General features: G+C 35.3%; 2 protein-coding genes across 2 annotated transcripts in view; both read right to left on the bottom strand.

Annotated features, from left to right (window-relative positions):
• The window catches only part of LOC106867455 (uncharacterized), a 52,638-nt gene extending 50,505 nt beyond the window's left edge, over nucleotides 1-2,133 (bottom strand). Inside the window, exons 1-2 of the mRNA XM_014912334.3 lie at nucleotides 1,745-2,133; nucleotides 1,354-1,511 (exon numbers count right to left, since the gene is read on the bottom strand). Coding sequence (XP_014767820.1) covers nucleotides 1,354-1,511; nucleotides 1,745-1,820 — 234 coding nt within the window. The 5' untranslated portion in view covers nucleotides 1,821-2,133. The remainder of the gene's footprint in view (nucleotides 1-1,353; nucleotides 1,512-1,744) is intronic.
• A 13,664-nt stretch (nucleotides 2,134-15,797) lies between these two features.
• Nucleotides 15,798-22,683, bottom strand: part of LOC106882610 (uncharacterized) — a 112,691-nt gene continuing 105,805 nt past the window's right edge. The window contains exons 42-43 of the mRNA XM_089353509.1: nucleotides 22,071-22,179; nucleotides 15,798-17,781 (exon numbers count right to left, since the gene is read on the bottom strand). Of these exons, the coding sequence (XP_089209635.1) occupies nucleotides 17,722-17,781; nucleotides 22,071-22,179 (169 nt within the window). The 3' untranslated portion in view covers nucleotides 15,798-17,721. The remainder of the gene's footprint in view (nucleotides 17,782-22,070; nucleotides 22,180-22,683) is intronic.

Raw genomic sequence — 22,683 nt, 5'->3', positions numbered from 1 at the left:
GGATCCGATTCTGAAAAAAAAAATTTTTTTCAAAAATCGCATTTTCAAAATTTCATTACGTTATCAGTTTTGTGAAATTTGGCTATTATTTCTAGCATGTGGATAGAAATTTTACAAAAAAATTTTTTCGGAAATCGTAATCTTCGTATTTTTATATGTATTTCGCAAAAAAAAAAAAAAAAAAAAATCCGGAAAAGTGAAAAGTGAAGGGGGTGGGGAATTGAAATTTTGAAAATGCGATTTTTGAACATTTTCTTTTTCAGAATCGGATCCTCCATAACCAAAAAACGTGGGATTCCGTAAACAAAACAAAAATTAATATATATCCATTTTACCTGAAGTTATGACGGAAAAATTGGATCTTGTGAATTTTCCGAAAGTTCCATCCCCACCTCAAGATCGTCAGCGTGCATTATTTTTTTTCATATTCGTTTTCCATACACTTGTTAACCCCCCCCCCCCACAAGCTAGTTAAATTGTTTCTGTTCCCGGGTGAAGATCATTATATTGACCAATAAAACCACCCAAAAATCCCAAAAGGGGTGCGGTCCATGATCTTTACCTCCACTCCATAATGGCTATTTAAACAATGTGTTCGGGGATGATTAAAGGGTTAGATGGTTGCTGATGAAGGGGCAGCCTCCCCCGCCTCGAAATATGACATATACGTCCTATACCCTTTTTTCATCTTCGATCTCGTTGTTTGTTTACATCTGATGTCTCGGATACGAAAGGTTGTAACAAAAATTAGTACAGGTAATAATTTCAATGGAATATCTGTAGAGATAACCTTAACAAGTGATGTAAAAGCGCGATTTTAACGCAATAGAACGCGGTATTGACTTATGAAAACGTTTAATATACTTTTTAGTATATTAATTATGATTGTATAACGAAATACCGAGCACCTACAAGTCATTAGGACGTACTATTTGTTTCGCGCCGCGCGGGGGAACGAAGTGGTAAATTTGATTTTAAAAGATTATTTTGAAAAACAGCTTTGGCTGAATCAAACATGCAAATAAAAAGTTTAAAAAATAGAAAGGAGTGAGGTAAAATTTATAAAATATTGTTTTTCGCTGAATCGTTATATTACAAGTTGAAAATACATAAATGCAAAGAAATTATCAAAAAATATGAAAACAAAACAAGTTACAGCTGATTTTTTATAGTTTGCTTCAACTAGAGAAGCAAAATACAATGTACTTAGAACTTATCCCAAAATAATAAAACAACGAAGGGTGCATATTCTCTTTGGAAGACAAGACGAGTGTGAAAGCAAATATTTATCAATTAAAGTTTCAAAAATGCAATAGCAAACAGAAAAATATGCAAAAGAATTAATTATCGTACATTTTCAGTGAGATCTAAAACGTCAGAATCAATGCTATGATTTTGGACACTTAAATATATTGGTAGGAGACCTGTCTTCTGATAATACGGCCAGCTATAAAATTTGGTACTGCTAGTGGTTGAATTTCGAGATTCACCAATATGAATTTTACCAATTCCTGAAAATATTTAGAATTAAATAAGAAACTGACAAGTGGCATTAATTTCATGTAGTTTACGACAACAATGAAAAAGAAAAGGAAACTACTGTTTCATCATCAAAAACTAGCTAGGGTAGTTAGTTACGTGTATGTATTTTGTATGCAATATTATATATAAGGTTAAGAACGCATGAAAAAGAAGTTGTAACAAGTTATTAACCATAAGAGAAATGTTTTACGAAAATACAAACCGCCAGTTGAGACATGAGTGATTACAGAGACTGTGAGTAGCAAAGTAAAATGAAAAAAAGTTAACTGAAGCGCCATATTTATAACACGCGGTTTGCTTAGTAACGCGTAAACATATTGTCATTTACTGCGTAAATTAATGTATAAAGTTTAATTTCATCTTGGGATGAGTTAATTCTATTCGCAAAATCAGCCCCCTTTAATTTTGCTCAGATTGTTTTCAATTCTAATGTATCGATGTAGTTCTGAATTTTGGTTACGTTCAACTGATTACTCTGTTTCGTAAGAAGTTATTTGGAATTAAAGTTAGGAAAATTTGAGTAATTTTAGCCAATCAACAGACAGCGAGGCATTAACTGCTTGTTATGACAACCGTACCTTGTGCTGTATTGATTCTTCACACCAGGAGAATCACTTCACCCACGTGTTTTGTTTTGATAAAATTAATATTTATCAATTTGAATTTTATTGTAGATATTTTTCAGGTGAAGGTAAAGAATACGCACACCCGGTGGTTAGCGTTACGCCGAAAACGGGTGTTGTGGATATGCTTTACTTGCGCCTATTTTGGAGATTTTGAAAACAGAGGTGGATGCAGTAAATTATTTGCAAAAAAAAAAAAAAAAAAGTGCAGTAAGTTTAGGCATATCATGAGGAAGAAAGTGGTTCGTGGAAATTTGTGCTGGCGGTACACTCGCAATGGTTGCGACGAACGCCTGTCATTTTAAACCCAGGTCAGGCCAGAATGAGCCATTCTGTTTTTTAACTGAAGATATAGGACATTATTTAATGTGTTCTTTATTTTTTAAATGTTATAACATGGTGTAAGGGAAATTTGGCTGTTATTTCTAGCACTGATTACCTCTTCGGTTGATGTATAAGCAAAAACATCTGTTTCTAGGATGATCATTCCAGTTGTAGAATCAACTGAACTGGTTACACATTCAGCTGGTACTTATTTTATCAACCCTCAAAGGATGAAAGGCAAAGTCAACCTAAGTGGAATGTTTAGCAGAATGAATCAGAATAGTTATTTCCTAAATGATATGGAAGTAAAAAAAAAAGGGCACAAAATTGAGGGGTGGGATGTGAAAGACAGGAATTTTGAGGAAATTTTCCATTGTATGAAACAAAAAAAAAAAAAAAAAGGATTAAAAACAAAATGAAGGAAACCTGCCCACCTCACTTTTCCTTTTCTGTGAGGTATGAAACTTTGAAGGACCATTATTCCAAAAGTTCTGTCCAGAATGGATGGAGTGCCAGACTAAATGCTTTGTTCTATATAGTTATCATCCTCTGCACTCTGAGTTCAAATCCTACGAAAGTCTGTTTTACTTTTAATCCAGCAGGTATCGATAAAATAAATTGCACTAAAACAGCTTGCTAATAACAACACATTAAACCATTCTTTTTGATTGTCTTTATTCTTCTCTTGGAAAAGGGGACTATCACATACCCTCTTCTTCCCTTTGTACAAGTGCATTATAGATGCATCATTGAACTGCTGGGGAGCAGATCCAGTTTCCCGGATTGAACAGATCAATTTGCACAGATTACTTACACATTGTCTGCTACCATGCATGTACACCTCTATGGGAATATCATCTTGTCCAAAAGCTTTACCACTGGAAAGTTTTTTGAAAGCAGTACTTATCTATCCAAGGAAGGCTGTTCCACTAGTTCTTCAAGTGTAGATCACTGGGGATTTTGTTGATTACATCAGCATTGGTAGTCGATTCTTCATTTGATACCAATTTAAAGTGTTCAGCCCATCTTTTTAGAATTTCATCTTTCTTACTTAAGAGCTTTATTCCATTGTTAGAAAGAATAGATTCTGTACTACCTTTTTTGGGGCCAAATATATTTTTGAGAATGTTACGCAGTGTTCTAAAGTTCCTAGAGTTAGCAGCCTATTCTAATTCTTGGGCTTTTTTTGTCCAAGAAATCTTTTCATCTCTTGCAGTTTTCTGCTAAGTTTTTCTAGAGATGTACAGGAATCTGGATGTTGACGAGTTTTTGTTTGAGATCCATGTCTTGTGTTTCTTGTGCAAAGTTTCTAGGAGAGATTTAATTTGAGAATCCTTCTTGTTGGTGTTTGTGCTTCACAAATCCTAGAACTACTTCAGCAGATGATTTTATGCTGTCACAAATATTGTGCCACAACACTTCAGGCAATTCTGCAAGTTTTGAATTTGAATGCATTTCAAAATTTTTGGTCGTTTCTGGATTTTTTGAAGAAGTAATGTTTATTCTTGGATGTAAACTGGATTTCAGTGGCCTCTTTCCATATGGCTTAACAAGTACCTTGCTTTGAACTAAGTAACACTTCGGGATTTTGTGAGTTCTGGTGAATCTGAAATCACTGCAATCCTTGTACCAGTGCCCAGATCAGGGATGTTTCCAGGTGCTTTCAAAATCAGATATGATGACAACACTGCTGACAAATGATTCTTCAAACTGTTCAATGATGCATGTAAAGTATTATTTGAAGGATAAGTCTGAAATTTGGTTTTGTAAACCAGTTGAAAGGACACAAGAAGAACTCCATCTTGCAATGTTTTACATCAACAACCTGGACCTTCCCATTTTGCAAGTAGATCTTGTGAGTCAGCTCTTTCATCATTTATATTGTCCATGACACCAAATCTCCTGGAAATAATCCAAACATGGACAAATGCCAAAGGAACTCGTGTCTATAAAGATAAGTGGATAGAAATAGATTCTGCTGAATTAAGAAAGTTTATTGGATTGATTATTCTTATTGTAGTTTCCAAATCCAAGCATGAAAACATTACTCAACTTTGGAGTTTTGGAGACAGACACCCCTTTTTCACACACACACACACACACACACACACACACACACACACACACACACACACACAAAAGCACATATATATGAATGCATAAATGTACATATAAACTTATATGTGAATACATACATCCACATGCACATATATATTAATGATGTACATAAATACATGACAGGTGTACATTATACTGAAATGTGCAACCCATATTGATTGTTGTGTGTAGAAATCAATGACTTCATAAAGTACAACTGTAAAAACTAATGTGGAAGAAACACATAGACAAATATATTAATATAATAGATTTTTTAAAAAATAATAAAAACATACAAAACACTATAGAAATGAATGAAAAGACAAAAGAAACATTATAATGATACATGTTGACTTTATTTGGTGTTCTGTTTATTTAGAAACCTACAATGAACAGGTCATTTCACAGATAAACTATAAATTTCACAGGATACAACCTTAAAGTTGGCACTACTAAATTTATACTGCTACAACGCAGAAAATTTCTGTCTCACTTGGCTAAAAATACAGTTTTTTAAAAAATTTTTAAATGTAATTTTTTCATCAAATTTTTTCTCCACAAGTTCATGGCTTCACAGGAATAGGCATGGAAAACTGCATCAATATAACTAATTTTCAGATTTTTAATTCCTTTTAAAAAATGCAGATCCATAATTTGTAGTAAATATGGGATGCACCATTTTGAGCATGGCTGTTGCCAGTACTGCCTGACTGGCCTTCATAGGATTTTCGAGCGAGATCGTTGCCAGTGCCCCTGGACTGGCTCTTGTGCGGGTGGCACATAAAAGACACCATTTTGAGCATGGCCGTTGCCAATACCGCCTGACTGGCCCTCGTGCGGGTCACACATAAAAGCACCCACTACACTCTCTGAGTGGTTGGCGTTAGGAAGGGCATCCAGCTGTAGAAACTCTGCCAAATTAGATTGGAGCCTGGTGTTGCCATCCGGTTTCACCAGTCCTCAGTCAAATCGTCCAACCCATGCTAGCATGGAGGTGACTTTCAGTGCAGGAGGAAATGAGACAGAGATTGATTCGAAAGGGGGTAGATGTGGACAAGATACAATTTGGTTTTATGCCAGGTAGGGGACAATAGATGCAGTGTTCATTGTAAGGAGATTACAGGAGGAATACTGAGATCAGGGGAAGGAGTTGTACATATGCTTTGTTGATGTGGAGAAGGCATTTGATAGGGTTCCACGGAGGGTGATTGAGTGGGCATTGAGGAAGAGGGGTGGACTAGAGGTAATAGTGAGAGCAGTGATGAGTTTGTATGAGGAAGTAAAGACAAGAGCTAGAATTGGATCAAGGCTGTCGGAGGAGTTTGCAGTGAAAGTTGGTGTGCACCAGGGATCTGTGTTGTCACCATTGTTGTTTGCAATAGTGGTTGACGTGGTGATGGAGAGTGCAAGAGAGGGATTGCTAATGGAGATACTGTGTGCGGATGACCTTGTTCTCATGAGTGAGACGATGGAGGGATTGAGAAGTTTTGGAAATGGAAGGAGGGGTTTGAAGGTAAACCTTGGGAAGACAAAGGTGATGGTGAGCAGGGTGGAAGGAGAAGTGTTAGTGAGTAAGATCCATATGGTGTTGTGGGAGGAGGGTAATGGCAAATGTGGCGTTGTGTACGAGATATGAGAAATGGATCCATGGTAGATGTATGAAAATGAAGAAGGTGACCCCAAGACTGGCAAGAGAGTTTGTTTGTGGGAGGTGTGAGAAAGGAGCTGGAGGGCTGGCAGAACCAGTGGAAACACTATGTGACAAGGTGGAAACGGTGAGAGGGTTTTGTTATTTGGGAAATAGGGTGGATGTAAGTGGTGAATGTGAAGCAGCTGTGACAGCAAGAGTGAGATTTCGCTGTATGAAGTTCAGGGAATGTGGAGTGTTGTTATATGGGAAAAGGTTCTCATTAAAGATGACAGGAAGGGTCTATAAGAGTTGTATGAGAGCTGCAATGCAGTATGGGAATGAGACATGGTGTCTGGGGGAGAGAGAGATGGTAATTTTGAGAAGGACTGAGAGAGCAATGTGTGGGGTGAAGCTGTTTGATAAGAGGAGGACTGAGGACTTGATGGGAATGTTGGAGGAATCAGTGGAATGGTTGGCAAGAGCAAATGGAGTGAGGTGGTATGGGCATGTGTTGAGGAGGGGTGACGGGCATGTTCTGAGGAAGGGGATTGCATTTGAGGTAAATGGATTGTGAAAGCGAGGTACACTGAGGAAAAGGTGAGAGAGAGCACCACCTTCAAGTGTTTTGGGTTCTCTTTTCAGTACTGTTTTTGGTGAAGAATTGAGTTGGATGTAGCTGCTCTCCTTTGAGCATCTTGTCATGATGTGGGCTCATCTGAGATTTCAGATAGAAATTTGTCCAGGTGCTTTTTGAACGTTTCCACATCTACATCTTGCAGATCTTTTTAGGTTCTTTGGCAGTGTATTAAACAGTGAGTTCCCCTGAAACCCAAGCTGTTGCAATACTGGGTCCTTATCTGAGACGAAGAAGATAATATCTTTGGTATTATGCAGTACCATCCAGTTCAGTGGATGGTAAAGCTTTTAATTCCAAAGTTGGGACCTAGACCTTCCAGGATTTCCCATATGTATATCACTGCATACCTTTTTTGCCTTCTCTCCAGGGAGTAGAGCTTCAGTTTTTGTAGCCTCTCCCAGTAGCTCGTCTGTTTCCCCAAGTCAGTTTTCTTATAAGGAAGGGGGATTCAAAGATAAATATATAATCCCTCTAATAATAATCAAAATCTTAATAGATCTAGTGGCATCAATGATAAAGTAGTACATAACCACTCTAATAATAATCAGGATAATAAGAAACCTAAAAATAGGCCAAGGAAAATTATTTGCTTCACCCCACCCATTTCACTTAATATAAAAACTAACATTGGTAATTGATTCCTGTCACTCCTAGATAAATACTTTCCAACAACTCATAGATACAGGAAAATATTTAAAAGGCGTTCTGTGAAATTATCATATAGCTGCTGCCCCAATATGAAGAGTATCATTACATGCGGTCAATACCAAGAACCTGATTCTAGCTGCAACTGTCACGACCCAGGATCCTGTTCACTTGACCAATGGTGTATGACTAAATCTACCATATATGAGGCAGAAGTTACTGTAATCCTAAATAATAATACAACTGATAAGAAGATCCATACTGGATTATGTGAAGAACAATTTAAAAATTGCTATGCCAATCACATAGACTCCTTGCGACAGAGACAAAAGCAAAGCTACTGAGTTGGCTAGCTGTGTATGGACTTTGAAAGATAATGAAACATCTCATGTGATTAAATGGAAAGTGATTGAGAAATCCATACTTTATGTGAATGGATTGAATAAATGTAGATTTTGTTTGGCTGAAAGAGTGCAGATGCTGTTTGGATCTAAGATCCCTAACTTTCTATTGAACTCTAGGTTAAAATTTTTCAGTGGCTGCATGCATATGTATAAATACATTTTGAAGAATAGGAAAATTCCACCTATTCTTGACTGACTTGATATCTTTCCAGCCTTACCATTTAAGGTCTAAGGAGGGTAACTCTTTTACCTTTTAGTTTCTGTTTTCTGCTGTTTACTGTCTGCGTTTTCTATATGCTGCCTTCTCAGTTTTATCATGTTTATTCTATTATTCAATTTCTTTAGTTCTTTATGATATGTGGTTTGCACCTGAAGAAAATGTTTGAGTTCTCTCAACATATGAAACTATTGGTAGCGCTTTAATACATGTATTGTGTCCTTTAAATAAATAATGACATTTGTCTCTCACCAGATGGAGTACATTTTTTGTTGAATTTTCTGTCATGGATCAGTACATTACACACACACACACACACACACACATAATGTATCCAAAGATATTGTGTCAGCTGCTGATGAAGGTGCAGCATCTGTTGTGGCTGTACTGGCCCACATAGGAGTGGTGACTGCATTTGAAGCAGCTCTCTGCCAGTGCTGCTGATTTTTCCTTCAATCAAGTGTGCTTTTCTTTGGTGGCAAGTTCTTGTCTTTCTTCCACTTTCTTCTTTCCCTTTTGCAGTATTTACCTCTAGTATGGGTGATCATTTGCAACCTCCTCCCATCTCAGGACGTCCAAATCAAGTGACTTCATATCTCTCTTACAGACATCTTTGAAATGAAGATGAGGTCATCCTCGTGCTTTTGTGCTGGTAGCCAATTCCCCATACAGGAGGTCTTTTGGGATTCTGTCATCTGGCATGAGATGAACATGGCTGAGTCAGTGCAAATGACGCTGCTGGAGCAAGATGTATATGCTGGATATCTTGGCTCAGTTGAGGACTTCGGTGTTAGTGATGTGGTCAGTCCACTAGATGTCCAAGATGTCTCTTAAATTACAAAGCTGAAAAACATTGAGATGCCGCTCCTGTTTACAGAAGAGGCTCCACATCTCACTGCCAGAAAGTAGCATACTAAGGATACATGCCTTATAGACAACAATTTTGATGTTTGCAGCCAGTTTTTAGCTTTCCCAGACTCTCTTTGTGAGCCTAGCAAATGTGGAGGATGCTTGTCTGATTCGCCTGTTGATCTCAGGGTCCAGGAAGAGGTCATCAGCAATGGTAGAGCCAAGATAGGTGAACTGATAGACTACCTCCAACTTGTAGTTGTTGATGGTGATGGTGGGGATAAACACCATCAGTTGATGTCCCAATTGCATGTTTCAGCATGACTGCAAAGAAGATGCCAAACAGTCACTGTTTCATGCCACTGCATATGTTGAATGCTTCTGTAAAAGAGCAATCAAATTGAACAATGCCTTTCATTATCATCATTTAACATCCGTTGTCCATGCTGGCATGGATTGGACAGTTTGACTGGGCTGGCACACTGGAAGGCTATACCAGACTCCAGTTTAATTTGGTATGGCTTTCTATGGCTAGATGCCTTTCCTAATGCCAACCACTCCGAGAATGTAATAGGTGCTTTTATGTGCCACCAGCATGTTAACTCATTTTTTTTCTCTCTATCTCTCTCTGGGTAAGCATGTATCTCCTCTGCAGCAGTACACCTGGATGTTTGTTTAAGTGGCACCAGAAAAGTCACCAAAAAACTTGCAAGACAAAGAATCTTTGAAAGGGGAGGAGAAGGTATTGGAACAAGTGATCTTGAGTCAGAGAGAGAGAGAGAGAGAGAGAGAGAGAGAGAGAGTGATCAAGAATGAGGGTAGAAACAGATGTGCTGCTGTAGAGGAGGTACATGGTTACTCAGCCAGGAGAGCAAAGGAAAGAAAGAGAGAGAGAGAGAGTGGGAGACAGCAAGAACAGGAGAGAGTTGGTGGCAATATATACAAATATATATATTCCAATAAGTATACACACGGACACATGCACATTGTGTGTGGACAAGATCCCGAATGCACTTTTGCTGAAGGACAAGAAACCGCTGAATGGACACAATGCCGATTGGACATAAAGCTGAATGGACATAATAACAATAATAAAAAACATTCCTACCTACATGATTTAATGACCAAATCAACAATTTGGCACTTAAAATTTAACGAGATCAAATTTTAATTTTCATATGTCTTTTCAGCATTTTGTCCATGTACTATGCACACACACACACATACACATACATATATATATTCTTTTATTCTTTCACTTGTTTCTTTTACTGCCAGATCAGATTGGAGCCTGGTGCAGCCATCTGGTTCGCCAGTCCTCAGTTAAATCGTCCAACCCATGCTAGCATGGAAAACGGACGTTAAACGATGATGATGATGTTAGCCATCCTACCGTGTACAAATCCAGAGAATATTAGAAATGGAATATCCTTGATACAGTATCATATATTTAAAAAAAAATGAATGCCACACACACACACACACACATATATATATACACTAAAAACTACACACACACACACTACGTGTGTCTACTTAATACATGTGCATTAAGTATACACACATAATCATCATCATCCTGTAATGGCCATTGTCCATGCTGGCATGGGTTGGATGGTTTGACCAGAGCTGGCAAAGCAGGGGGCTTCTCCAGGTTCCAGTCTGATTTGGCTTGATATTTATGGCTGGATGCTTTTCCTAATGTCAGCCACTTTGCAATGTGTGTTGGGTGCTTTTAATGTGGCACCGGCACGAGCACTTTCATGTGGCACGGGCATGAGTGCTTTTTACATGGCACCAATACAGGACTCTTGCAGGCCAATCCTCTTCATCGGTGGGGGGGGGGAGTGGCCTTAGCACTTCTGTTGTGGAGGATGGGTCTTCTTGAGTACTGCAAGTCTCCAAGTATCTCAGTCCTTTGTCATCTCATCTGAAAGGTTCAGCATTCTGAGGTCATCATTCAGTACTTTGTCCCATATCTTCCTGGGTCTCGCTTTTCCACAAGTTCCATCCACTTTCAGTGAACAACAATTCTTTATGGAGATGTCAGCATCCCTCTGCATCACATTACCAAACCAGCACAATCTTCTCTCTTGCGCATTGTATTCCTCTTATGCCCAACTTCTCTCTCAGTACACTAACACTATTGCACATGTACACTTACATTACACATCTAGTGGAGCATACTAACCTCATTCCTCTCTAGCCTTTGCATGTCTCTATATTCAGGGGCCCTATTTCACTACCATGTAGAATTGCTCATTTTTTTTTCTCTTTTACTACTTACTGGGGTTCCATGTGTACAAGTCTATATCTTCTGCTCTGTTATGACAAAAGTGTACCTTACTGTTTTTGTTTATTTGTTTATTTGTATACTTTAAATTCATTGTTTATATATATATAAAAGTTCTTTTTCGCTTTTTTGCTTGTTTAATTGTTTCAAAAAATACACAGAAGCAATGACCGAAAACTTTAGAATTATGTCATTCTTGAGAAGACCCATCGAGCCAAATGAAATTATAGTCGTGGCAGACACCAGCGTCATGCAGCTGGCACCCATGTTGGTGGCACGTAAAAGCATTCATTACACTCTTTGATTGGTTGGCATAAGGAAGGGCATCCAGCTGTATAGAAACCACACCAGATCAGACTGGAGTCTGGTGCAGCCACTCTGCTTACCAGCCCTGGACAAACAATCCAATCCATACCAGTATGGACAATGGATGTTAAATGTTGATGATGATGATATGCAATACCAAATATTTACTGCTTATTTTTTGTTAGTTTTAGAAAGAAAGCAAAAGTACAAAAATCACAAGAATAAATACCACACATATTTTATTTTCTATCATGATTTACAAAAACTGGAAATATCAAACTCATTTTTTCAGAAGGTCATTTTTAACTTTGATATCAATTAAGTAATGAATACTTATACAAATTATATGTTTAGTAATTATTTAACAAGGTAAAAAAATACATTTTAGAATTTTTGTTCACAAATATATGCATACTGATTAAACACAAACACTCTCTCTCTCTCACAAACACATATTAGTAGTTCATATATCTGAAAAAGAAGGACACTCTAAAGTATTAGGGTAGTATCATAATTTTTAGGAAGTTAAATGCTATGGCCAGTAACAAAGGTGTAATGCTAAGCATTTTATTGGTGCAAACTAATGATCACTCCATGATCTGCAATAACATTTAACTTCCTAACACACACACTCACACATATTTAATTCTTACCCTTTACTTTCTTATATCATTGGTAGAACATAAAAAAAGAAGCACACTCTGTTATTGAGGAGTATATAATATAAAAGTTAGAATAGGCTGGTTTATGAGATTACCTTTGGTTTCATGTCCGCTCAGCTTTACGGACATGAAACCAAAAGTAATCTCATAAGGTGCCCTCTTCTAACCTTTATATTACACACACACACACGTATGTGTGTGTGTGTATATATATATATATATATATATATATATATATATATATGACAATTTCAGTGAGGAAGGTGTTTGTAAACTATTTAAAAACACACAAAAACCGTTAGATTCACTTCAACATTTAAATTTAATTTGTCAAAATATTTTTGTCACTTTCAAACTGCAACCAGTTCACTCACAGTAACAGTTAGTTCATGAACTAACTGTTACTTTCTCAGATGCAGCACGGAATTTTGTCAGTGAACAGGTTCCAATTTTCAAAGCAACAAAAATATTTTGGTAAATTAAATTTAAATGTTGAAGTGAATCTAATGGTTTTTGTGTGTTTTTAAATGACTTACAAACACCTTTCACGTTGCAATTGTTTTTGTTTTAGAACACAATCTCAGATCAGGTCACTTGCTATGCAAGTACATCTCCATAATATATATATGTGTGTGTGTATATATATATATGCATAATATCAGAGATCTTGGAGTAATTGTTGATAATAATCTATGCTGGGGTTCCCACATAAACAGCAAGGTTGATTTGGCCTGTAAGATGGGCTCCTGGATTCTGAGAACTATCCGGTCTAGAGATGCCTACACCATTATCTTTCTCTACCCTACTTTTGCCCGACCCCACCTTGAGTACTGTTGCCCACTGTAGTCCCCCCCCCCCCATACAAAGCAACTCATTATGAAAGTAGAAGCCCTCTAGAGGCTCACAATAAGAAATATAGATGGTATGAGAAGCATTGATTATTGGGGTCGACTAAAAAAAATCAATCTCTACTCTCTCCAACGCCACCGGGAACACATCATTTGTGTTACGTGGAAAATATTCCATCAATGTTGCATAAATGATGTTGGCCTCAATTTTAAAATCCATCGAATTGTCCCCCGTGCTATCCGCCCACTGCAAAATTCGAATTCAGGACACATAGCAACATTATGTCACAATTACTTTACCTAAACCGATCCAGCTCTCTTTAATACCACACCAAAATATGTCAAAATGGAAACAGATCCGATAAAATTCAAATGTTTACTGGACAAATTTCTTCAAAAAATCCCGGACCAGCCTCCTACATGCGGATATGTCTCCAACAATAATAACTCTTTTCTAGAGTAGGTCATGGCACCCCGTTTATGACCAAAAGACTTCACCAGGTGGTGCTATTCAGTTAGACATAGCCTGGGCCTATACAGGCTGAACCCTATCAAAGTTATATATATATATATATATATATATATATATATATATACATATATACATATACATATATACATATATATATATATATATATATATATATATATATATGTATATATATATATATATATATATATATATATATATATATATATATATATATATATATATATATATATATATATATGTATATATGTATATATATATATATATATATATATATATATATATTATATATATATATATATATATATATATATATATATATATATATATATATATATATGTATATATATATATATATATATATATATATATATATATATATGTATATATATATATATGTATATATATATAGTATATTTATATATATGTATATATATATATATGTATATATATATATATGTATATATATATATATGTATATATATATATATGTATATATATATATATGTATATATATATATATGTATATATATATATATATATATATATATATATATATATATATATGTATATATATATATATATATGTATATATATATATATATATATGTATATATATATATATATATATGTATATATATATATATATATATGTATATATATATATATATATATGTATATATATATATATATATATGTATATATATATATATATATATGTATATATATATATATATATATGTATATATATATATATATATATATATATATATATATATATATATATATATATATATATATACACATAGAGGCATACCTCAGCTTAAGTCATTTCAATTTAAGTTCTCGATGGAAAAATAAAAATCAAGTCATTTTACTCAACTTTACATCTGTCTGCCACAAATATTGGAATCGTAAAATCGCACGAAAAGCATTAAAAGCACATAAAATCATGTTACTGTACAATATGTAAGAATAAAAGCATATAAAATCATATTAAAATACATACACCATAAAGTAGTGTAGCTTAGTGAACAAAATCAAGAAATCAGCTGTGTTGTCTTATTGGTCTTTTGGAGCTCATATTGCACTGTAGTTCCAATATCTGCCGTTAGGCGTCATTGTCACTCGTGATTCTGCGACTGTTTTGAATTCAGATTTATTTATGTCTGTTTATCAGCTACTTTCACATTCTCATTCATTTGAGACTTTATTTTTTGCCTTCATGGCTCCTAAGACAATTCATAGAATAAGCGCAACACATCATGCTGGAAGATAAACTGGCTATGATATAACAAGATGTAAAAGGTGAAAAAGTGGTAGTAATTGAATGATCTTTTGTGATGAGTCGAACAACTGTATTGACGACTGTACATAATAAAGACAAGATCTTAGCACATATCAAATCTGAAGACCCAGGGATGAAGAACACTGTCATCAATAAGAAAAAATCATTTGTTTGTAAGCTTGAAATGGGTTTTTACTAACCATATATTATTGAAAATGCATTCATAAATAAAGTACAGAACTGGGAATGGTTATCATCAGTTTAGCCTAGAGACAAGGGAATGTTTAAGCGTTACATATATTTTAAAGACAAGGATGCTGGACAGAAAGAAAATAAGAAAAAAACATAGCTATTTTGGTCGTGTATTTAGATTGATATTTATTGGATGGAGTAGTTTTTTAGTTGATTCTAACTCTATTGGATCTGTAAACCACACACACACACACACACACACACACACACACACACACACACACACATGTATATATTGTCTATATAGTGAACAGCTTTTCTTTTAAAATGTTTCGTTACAAAAATAACCATTTTTCCAGTTTTACCTTTCTCATTGTTGATTTTTCATATTTTTAAATCAGTTTCTTGTCAGTTTGGAACAATAAAGTTCCTATATCCAGATTTAACATTTTAAGAACATCAGAGTCACATTTTCAAGAATTGAAATGGATTATTTCTTATAGAGTGGTTAAATTTTTTGTAAACTTTTCCACTAAAGGCTTTTGACTTTCCACATGAGTAATTACACTTCATATTCAAGGAGCAATGCGAATGCTAAATCTCAATTATGAGAGTATGCAGGTCTGGAAATGATGAAGATGGATTTAGAAACTTTATTATTTCAAACCAACTACAAAAAGCTAATAACTAAACATAACAAATTTGTAATTAAACAGATTAAACTGGGACACAATTGTGTCTTTAATGAAATGTGTGTGTGTGTGTGTGTGTGTGTGTGTGTGTGTGTGTGTGTGTGTGTGTGTGAATGCATATATTTATATATGCAGCTCATACAATATAATATTTGAAAGGATTTATTTAAATAACCATTGTGCATATGTTTCCATATTGGACTTATATATTTATATAATAAACATCCCTCATTTCATCAGCAATTGAAATTTGAAATGTTTAGAAGGAAGAAAAAAATGCACCATTTCTTATTACACATTAAAGAACATATTCCATATGGTTGACTTCTCAAATATTATTATTAATGAGAAGAACAATAGAGTGAGTAGTTCATTTTATTACATAATTTTATGATTTTTTCTTTGATTTGTCATCAAAAGATTATTGTTATATTATTATTACATAATGTGTAATGATACATATTAATATTGCAAAAATATCAACTCATCAGATTTATGTGTAAAATCCATGTGCTACTTGTTCTAAATTATCTATTTATTATTTTCTGAGATATGTATACACACACACACACACACACACACACACACAAACACAGTGACATTCTAAATTACTTCAATTAATATCCTGATTTATTTATTGATAAGGTAGAAACAAGTTTTAAAAAAGAAATAACTCAGTTTTAACTCTTTAGAAAAGTGTCTGAGTGTAATGTCCAAGTGAGTGGGAAAGCATGATAGATGATTCTACTAATAGTTCACACTTAACTGAATGTTAGTGAAAATGTTTGAGCATTAACTCTAGATAACACACAGCAATATCAAATTACATAGTAGACAAGTTAGAAAAAAACATCCCCCATTAATTAATAGAGGTTTTAATCTGCATGTAGAGCATGTTTAAAAGTATTAGAAAGTCACAATATTGTGATCGCATGAAGAACAAAGAACTGACATTGACTTCACATCCATTCAGATACAGTGTAAAACCCTGGTATGAATTTCATTACACAGTTGTCAAACCAAAACACACAATGCTATGTATGCACACACACACACACACACAAATACTTTTACATACATACATAAATACACATATAAACATATGGGTATATATTTATATATATATCCACACATGCATATAAATATATATGAGGCTATGTATAAAGAGAGAAAAGGATAAAGAGAACAATGGCAAAGTTAGAAATATATTTTATGGATAAAGTCTTACAGCTGTTTCAGGGAAAATCCAATGTATCCCTTCATCGGAGACAGAAATAGTATCATCATCATCATTATCATCATCGTTTAACGTCCGCTTTCCATGCTAGCATGGGTTGGATGATTTGACTGAGGACTGGTGAAACCGGATGGCAACACCAGGCTCCAATTTAAATTTGGCAGAGTTTCTACAGCTGGATGCCCTTCTTAACGCCAACCACTCAGAGAGTGTAGAGAGTATAGATGTAATAATTCATTCCTCTACTATTTCTGTCTCCGATGAAGGGATACATTGGATTTTCCCTGAAACAGCTGTAAGACTTTATCCATAAAATATATTTCTAACTTTGCCATTGTTCTCTTTATCCTTTTCTCTCTTTATACATACACACGCTAATACACAACCTATGTTATAATCCCCACTCTTGTTTATACAACGACAGGGGCAAAACTAGTCGGTATACAGCACTTACTCGGTATTACCTATATCTTTGGGTTTGGTTGAATCCAATACCCTTCTTAACCTTATATATGAGGCTATATATGTGTGTGTGTGTATACAGTAGTCAATATTCTGACTGTAGGAAAATGATTTGCATAAAAATATTCAAAATCAGATGTAAAAAATTTCAAAATGTGATCAATGATGATTATTGTTCAATAATATATTTGTAATTCTTTATAAACTACATAATTCATTTGAGTGAAGACAATTTTAGAATACTGTTGGATATAAATTTACTGTCTCTGTTGACTGAAAATATTTATACATCTGGTTCATATGATTGGTTATCCATTCCTCTGTTTGAGTATATATTGGATGACTGAAAAATCAAATAAGAGAATATTGCTCTGAATGATGCTTTTTAAAAATTTTCAATTCTTTGATCACGGGCAATTTTGTCAATCCTGAAGAAATGAAATGCTCATTATAAAACAAATTTTGCAATAAAGGATATATACAAGCAGGAGTAATATCTCCTCCTGGAAATTAATACTTTGAAACATCTAACAGAAATTATTTCTCCCCCCCCCCACCCCAAACACACACATATACACAGTTGAAATTTACAGAAAAACAAAAGATGAATACAGGTACATAAACAACAAGCAGGTGTATTAGTTTGACACTCAGGGAAGCAAGAAAGTCTTTTATGTTTCGAGCTTATGCTCTTCAACAAAAGGAACAAGAGGAGATAAACAGAGAATAAAAAAACACTTGTATGTATGTATGTATGTTTGTATGTATGTATGTGTATATATATATATATATATATATATATATATATATATATATGTATATGTGTGTGTGTATATATATATATATATATATATATATATATATATATATGTGTGTATGTATGTATATGTATATATATATGTATGCACATATATATATATATATATATATATATATATATATTATATGCATATGTATGTATGTATAAAAGAAGTTTGCCAATGTTCAGCGACATGAGGACAAGAGAGCTGAAGTATTTCGGATTGTAAGACAGTGTGTAAGAAAAGACTGATGTCATAGGAGAGAAATGTGTCAACATGGATGATGGTGCCCTTGCGTTTGATGATTCTGCAAAGAAGGAAGCTTGGAGAAGCCATTATAAAAGACTGCTGAATGTGGAGAATGAATGGGAGGAGGAGAGTCTGCTAAAGGTTGACCCAATTGAGGGACCAGCTACCTGAATTGACAATTCCCTTTGTAGATAAAGCAATTAAGGATATAAAGATAGGGAAAATATCTGGTCCATTAGGAATCACCACTGAGGTGCTCAAAATATCAGGAAGTGTGGGTTATGGTCTTGTCACCTGCATCCTAAATCATGTAGTACATGAAGGAGTCATATCCAATGACTGCTGTAGCAGCACCATATTCAACTGCTACAAAGGTAAAAGTGATTTTTTAGATAGAAATAACTACAGGGGTATCAAATTATTAGATTAGGTGATGAAAGTTACAGAGAGGGTCATAGTCCAACTAATTAGGGAGATAGTCAGCCTAGACAAAATGCAGTTTGGTTTTGTGCCAGGTAAAAGCACCACTGATGCTATATTTCTGGTAAAGCAACTGCAGGAGAAATACCTAGCCAAATATAAACCTCTGTACTTGACTTTTGTTGATTTGGAGAAAGCCTTTGACAGGGTCCCCCAATCCCTTATCAGGTAGTCAATGAGGAGACTGGGGATAGATAAGTGATTGGTAAGAGCTGTACAAGCTTTGTACAGGGATGCTGTCAGTAAAGTGAGAGTATAGTGTAGAATTCCGAGTAGAAGTAGGGGTGTCACCAAGGATCAGTCCTCAGCCCCCTCTTATTCATCATAGTCTTCCAGGCAATAACAGAGGAATTCAAGACGGGTTGCCCCTGGGAGCTCCTCTATGCTGATGACTTTGCTCTCATAGCTGAGTCACTGCCAGAACTAGAAAAGAAGTTTAGGGTATGGAAGCAAGGTCTACAATCAAAGGACCTTAGGGTTAACTTAGCAAAAACCAAAGTCTTAGTAAGTAGGAAGGCTGACAAATCACAAACCTCTTCAGGTAGATGGTTTTGCTTGATCTGTAGAAACTCTATACAATGTACTCAGTGTAAGATATGGACATGTAAAAGGTGCAGCAATATCAAAGGAAGGTTAAGCAGGAAGACAGCTTTTGTGTGTGGCATGACATATATATTTAAATTATAAACTTCTGGTAAGTTTTACAGATTTTTACATTTCCAGTGATGGATTGGATCTGTAGTCTTCGAATTAGCTTTTTCCTTTCTGGTTTTGAGAAGCCTAATTTCTCAAGATTGATATTTAGGCAGCGTGTTACATCTCCCAGGGTGTCAATAATTACAGGTATAAACTTGAACTTGTAATCTGGATTAGAGTAACTCCAGATTTCTCAATAGATCAGCATAAGTATTCTCTTTTTCACTGATCCTCAGCTTTATGTTAACATCCGGTGGGCAGCTAATTTCCACAACTGTGCACAGTTTCTCTTCTCTATCCCAAATCATTATATCAGGCCTATTGTGCTTAAATCTTATTCAGGTCTTCACTGGTACATTCCACCAGTATTCCTTTTTTTATTATGAGTGGCTATGGCTTCTACCATACTGTGAGTTCTTATTTCTTTGTCTTTGGGGATAACCTTCAGACGGATTTCATTATAGAGTGTCCTAGCTACAACATCATGTCTCATCAGTAGTTGCAACTGATGCTGGTATCAGGTAACTGGCACCCATGGTGGTGGCATGTAAAAAGCACCTTCCAAGCATTTAACCTCACAGAGACAAAGTGGCCAATGCCAGTGGTGTGTAAAAAGCACCTTCCAAGCATTTGGCCTCACTGAGACAAAGTGGTTGATGTCAGTGTCATGTAAAAAGCACCTTTCAAGTGTTGGGTCTCACGGAGGTAATGATAAATGACCAAGACTTTTGGCATTGTCTTGCTTGAGAAGAAGACCCATCAAGCCAAGCAAAATTGCAGTTGTGGCAGATACTGGTGTTACACAATGGTACCCATGCTGGTGGCACGTAAAAGCACCCATTACATTCTTGGAGTGGATGTTGTTGGAAGGGCATCCAGCCATAGAAACTATGCCAAATCAGACTGGAGCTGGTGCAGTCTTCCAGCATGACAGCCCTGGTCAAACCATCCAACCCATGCTTTGACAACGGATGTTAAATGATGATGATGATGATATACATAATATATATACGAGTCAACAAGAACTGAGTGCAGTTGGACATTTATTTGAAATCACTACAATTGTTTCCATGCAATTTAGTTCTCCAGACTCAGGTGTTTGGTTATGTAACTGTTTCCCTGCATTATGAGATCTAGTTGTGTTTCCTAGATCTCGTAATGCAGTAAAGCAGTTTTCTGAGTATGTTCTATCCTCATGTCAGTCCCTAATTCTCCAACAACTTTCTCAAATCTGGTTGTTAATGTTCCCAGTACCCCTACAACAACTGGGATAACAATTACTTTCTTCATTGCCCACATTTGTGAAACTTCATTTTTTAGTGGCTTGCACTTCTCAATATTTTCCAGTTCTTTATCATCCACTCATACATCCCCAGGTATAGCAATATTTATGATTTTGAAGGCGGCGCCGAGCTGGCAGAAACATTAGCACATCGGGCGAAACGCTTAGCAGTATTTCATCTGTCTTCTGAGTTCAAATTCCGCTGAAGTTAACTTTGCCTTTCATCCTTTCGGGGTTGATAAATTAAGTACCAGTTGTGTACTGGGGTCAATCTAATCGACTGGTCCCCTCCCCCCAAATTTCAGGCCTTGTGCCTAGAGTAGAAAAGAATATTTACGATTTTGGTTTCCTTCCTCATTTTATCAACTACAGCAATGTTTGATCATCGAGCAGTAATCACTGATTCACACTAGATTGAAAAATTCCACAAGATCTTATCAATGTTATTTCAATGTCATTTCAAGACTGTGCTTTTTACACAATCTCCAATGAACATATGGAGCTACGTTATCATGCCTCCTCTTGAGCTAATTTTGCTACGCTCGCTCACAATATATGAAACCGTTTAATTTTTTTTTGCCAGACGTCCCATAAAATGGTAATTCACTACTCTTTTCTGTTTGGAACTTGGAGTAATTAGTTCTCAGAGTTTGTTCTGGCATGGTTTCTACAGCTGGATGCCCTTCCTAGTGCCAACCACTTTACAGAGTGTGCTGGGTGTTATTTATGTGGTGCTGACACAAGTGCCACTTATGTGATTACGGGGCACCAGTATAAGTGCTCTGTACATGGTACTGGTACAAGTGCTTTTTTATGTGGTGTCAGCATGACTGCGTCTTACATGGCATTGACAGTGATTAATTTCAAACAAGTCAGTGTATAGTTTTGCAATTGCAAATAATGTGTGTTCCTGAATTTGCTTCAGTCACACTAATGAATATCACAGTTCCACTTGAAGGCAATACGTTCAACCTCATAAGTTGCAAAAAATAATCTGTATTGATAAAAATATATATTTGAACAATCTCATACTATTTGACCCATGTCAGCCTGGGAAAAACAAATTTTTTACATTTAAGAAATAAAAGCATAGTAGGGAATGTTATGTAGCTATATGGAACTTACAGATTTTGTACTGCTCATTCCAATGTTACTGTCATCTACTTTTATACTTCTTTCTAATTTGGCAGATTCAATTAAATTATTTCCATTATATGATGGCTTCTTGTATTTCCTATAAAAATAAAAACATTTGCAAGTTAAATATTTGTAGGAAGAATATTTAACAATTACCCTTTATTGAAACAAACTGAAGGAAACACTAATTTGAAGCATTAAAAGCAGAAAACTAAAGTCTTTCATTTAGTTCTGTGATATTTATGTTGAAACCCCACAATGTCTGACTTAATCTCCCTGAAATAATAAAGTAGCAGATTTTTGGTAGATCAGCACAATTGATTCTGCCCATCCCCTATGAATTGTGGCTTTGTGTTTATATGAATAATCAATGATGCAAAACTTTCTGAACATTAAAGAACTACTTCTGAGAAAAATATTTAAGCAGCATTTACTAAGCTACATTGTAGTGGCAAAATGAGTGATATTTAATGCAGAACAATCACCATTAATAAATTGATGATATTATTTCTTCATATTCCTAGTTATTCTAGCAATGACCAAACAGGATCACATTATTGAATCTTTCCTTTCTTGTTCAAGATAATGAGGACCAAACAAT

The sequence above is a fragment of the Octopus bimaculoides genome, chromosome 6 (genome assembly GCF_046866305.1).
Source record: "Octopus bimaculoides isolate indiv1 chromosome 6, ASM4686630v1, whole genome shotgun sequence".
Lineage (NCBI taxonomy): Eukaryota > Metazoa > Mollusca > Cephalopoda > Octopoda > Octopodidae > Octopus > Octopus bimaculoides.
Note: the sequence above shows the minus strand (reverse complement) of the source record. Positions and strands in the feature narration are given on the sequence as shown.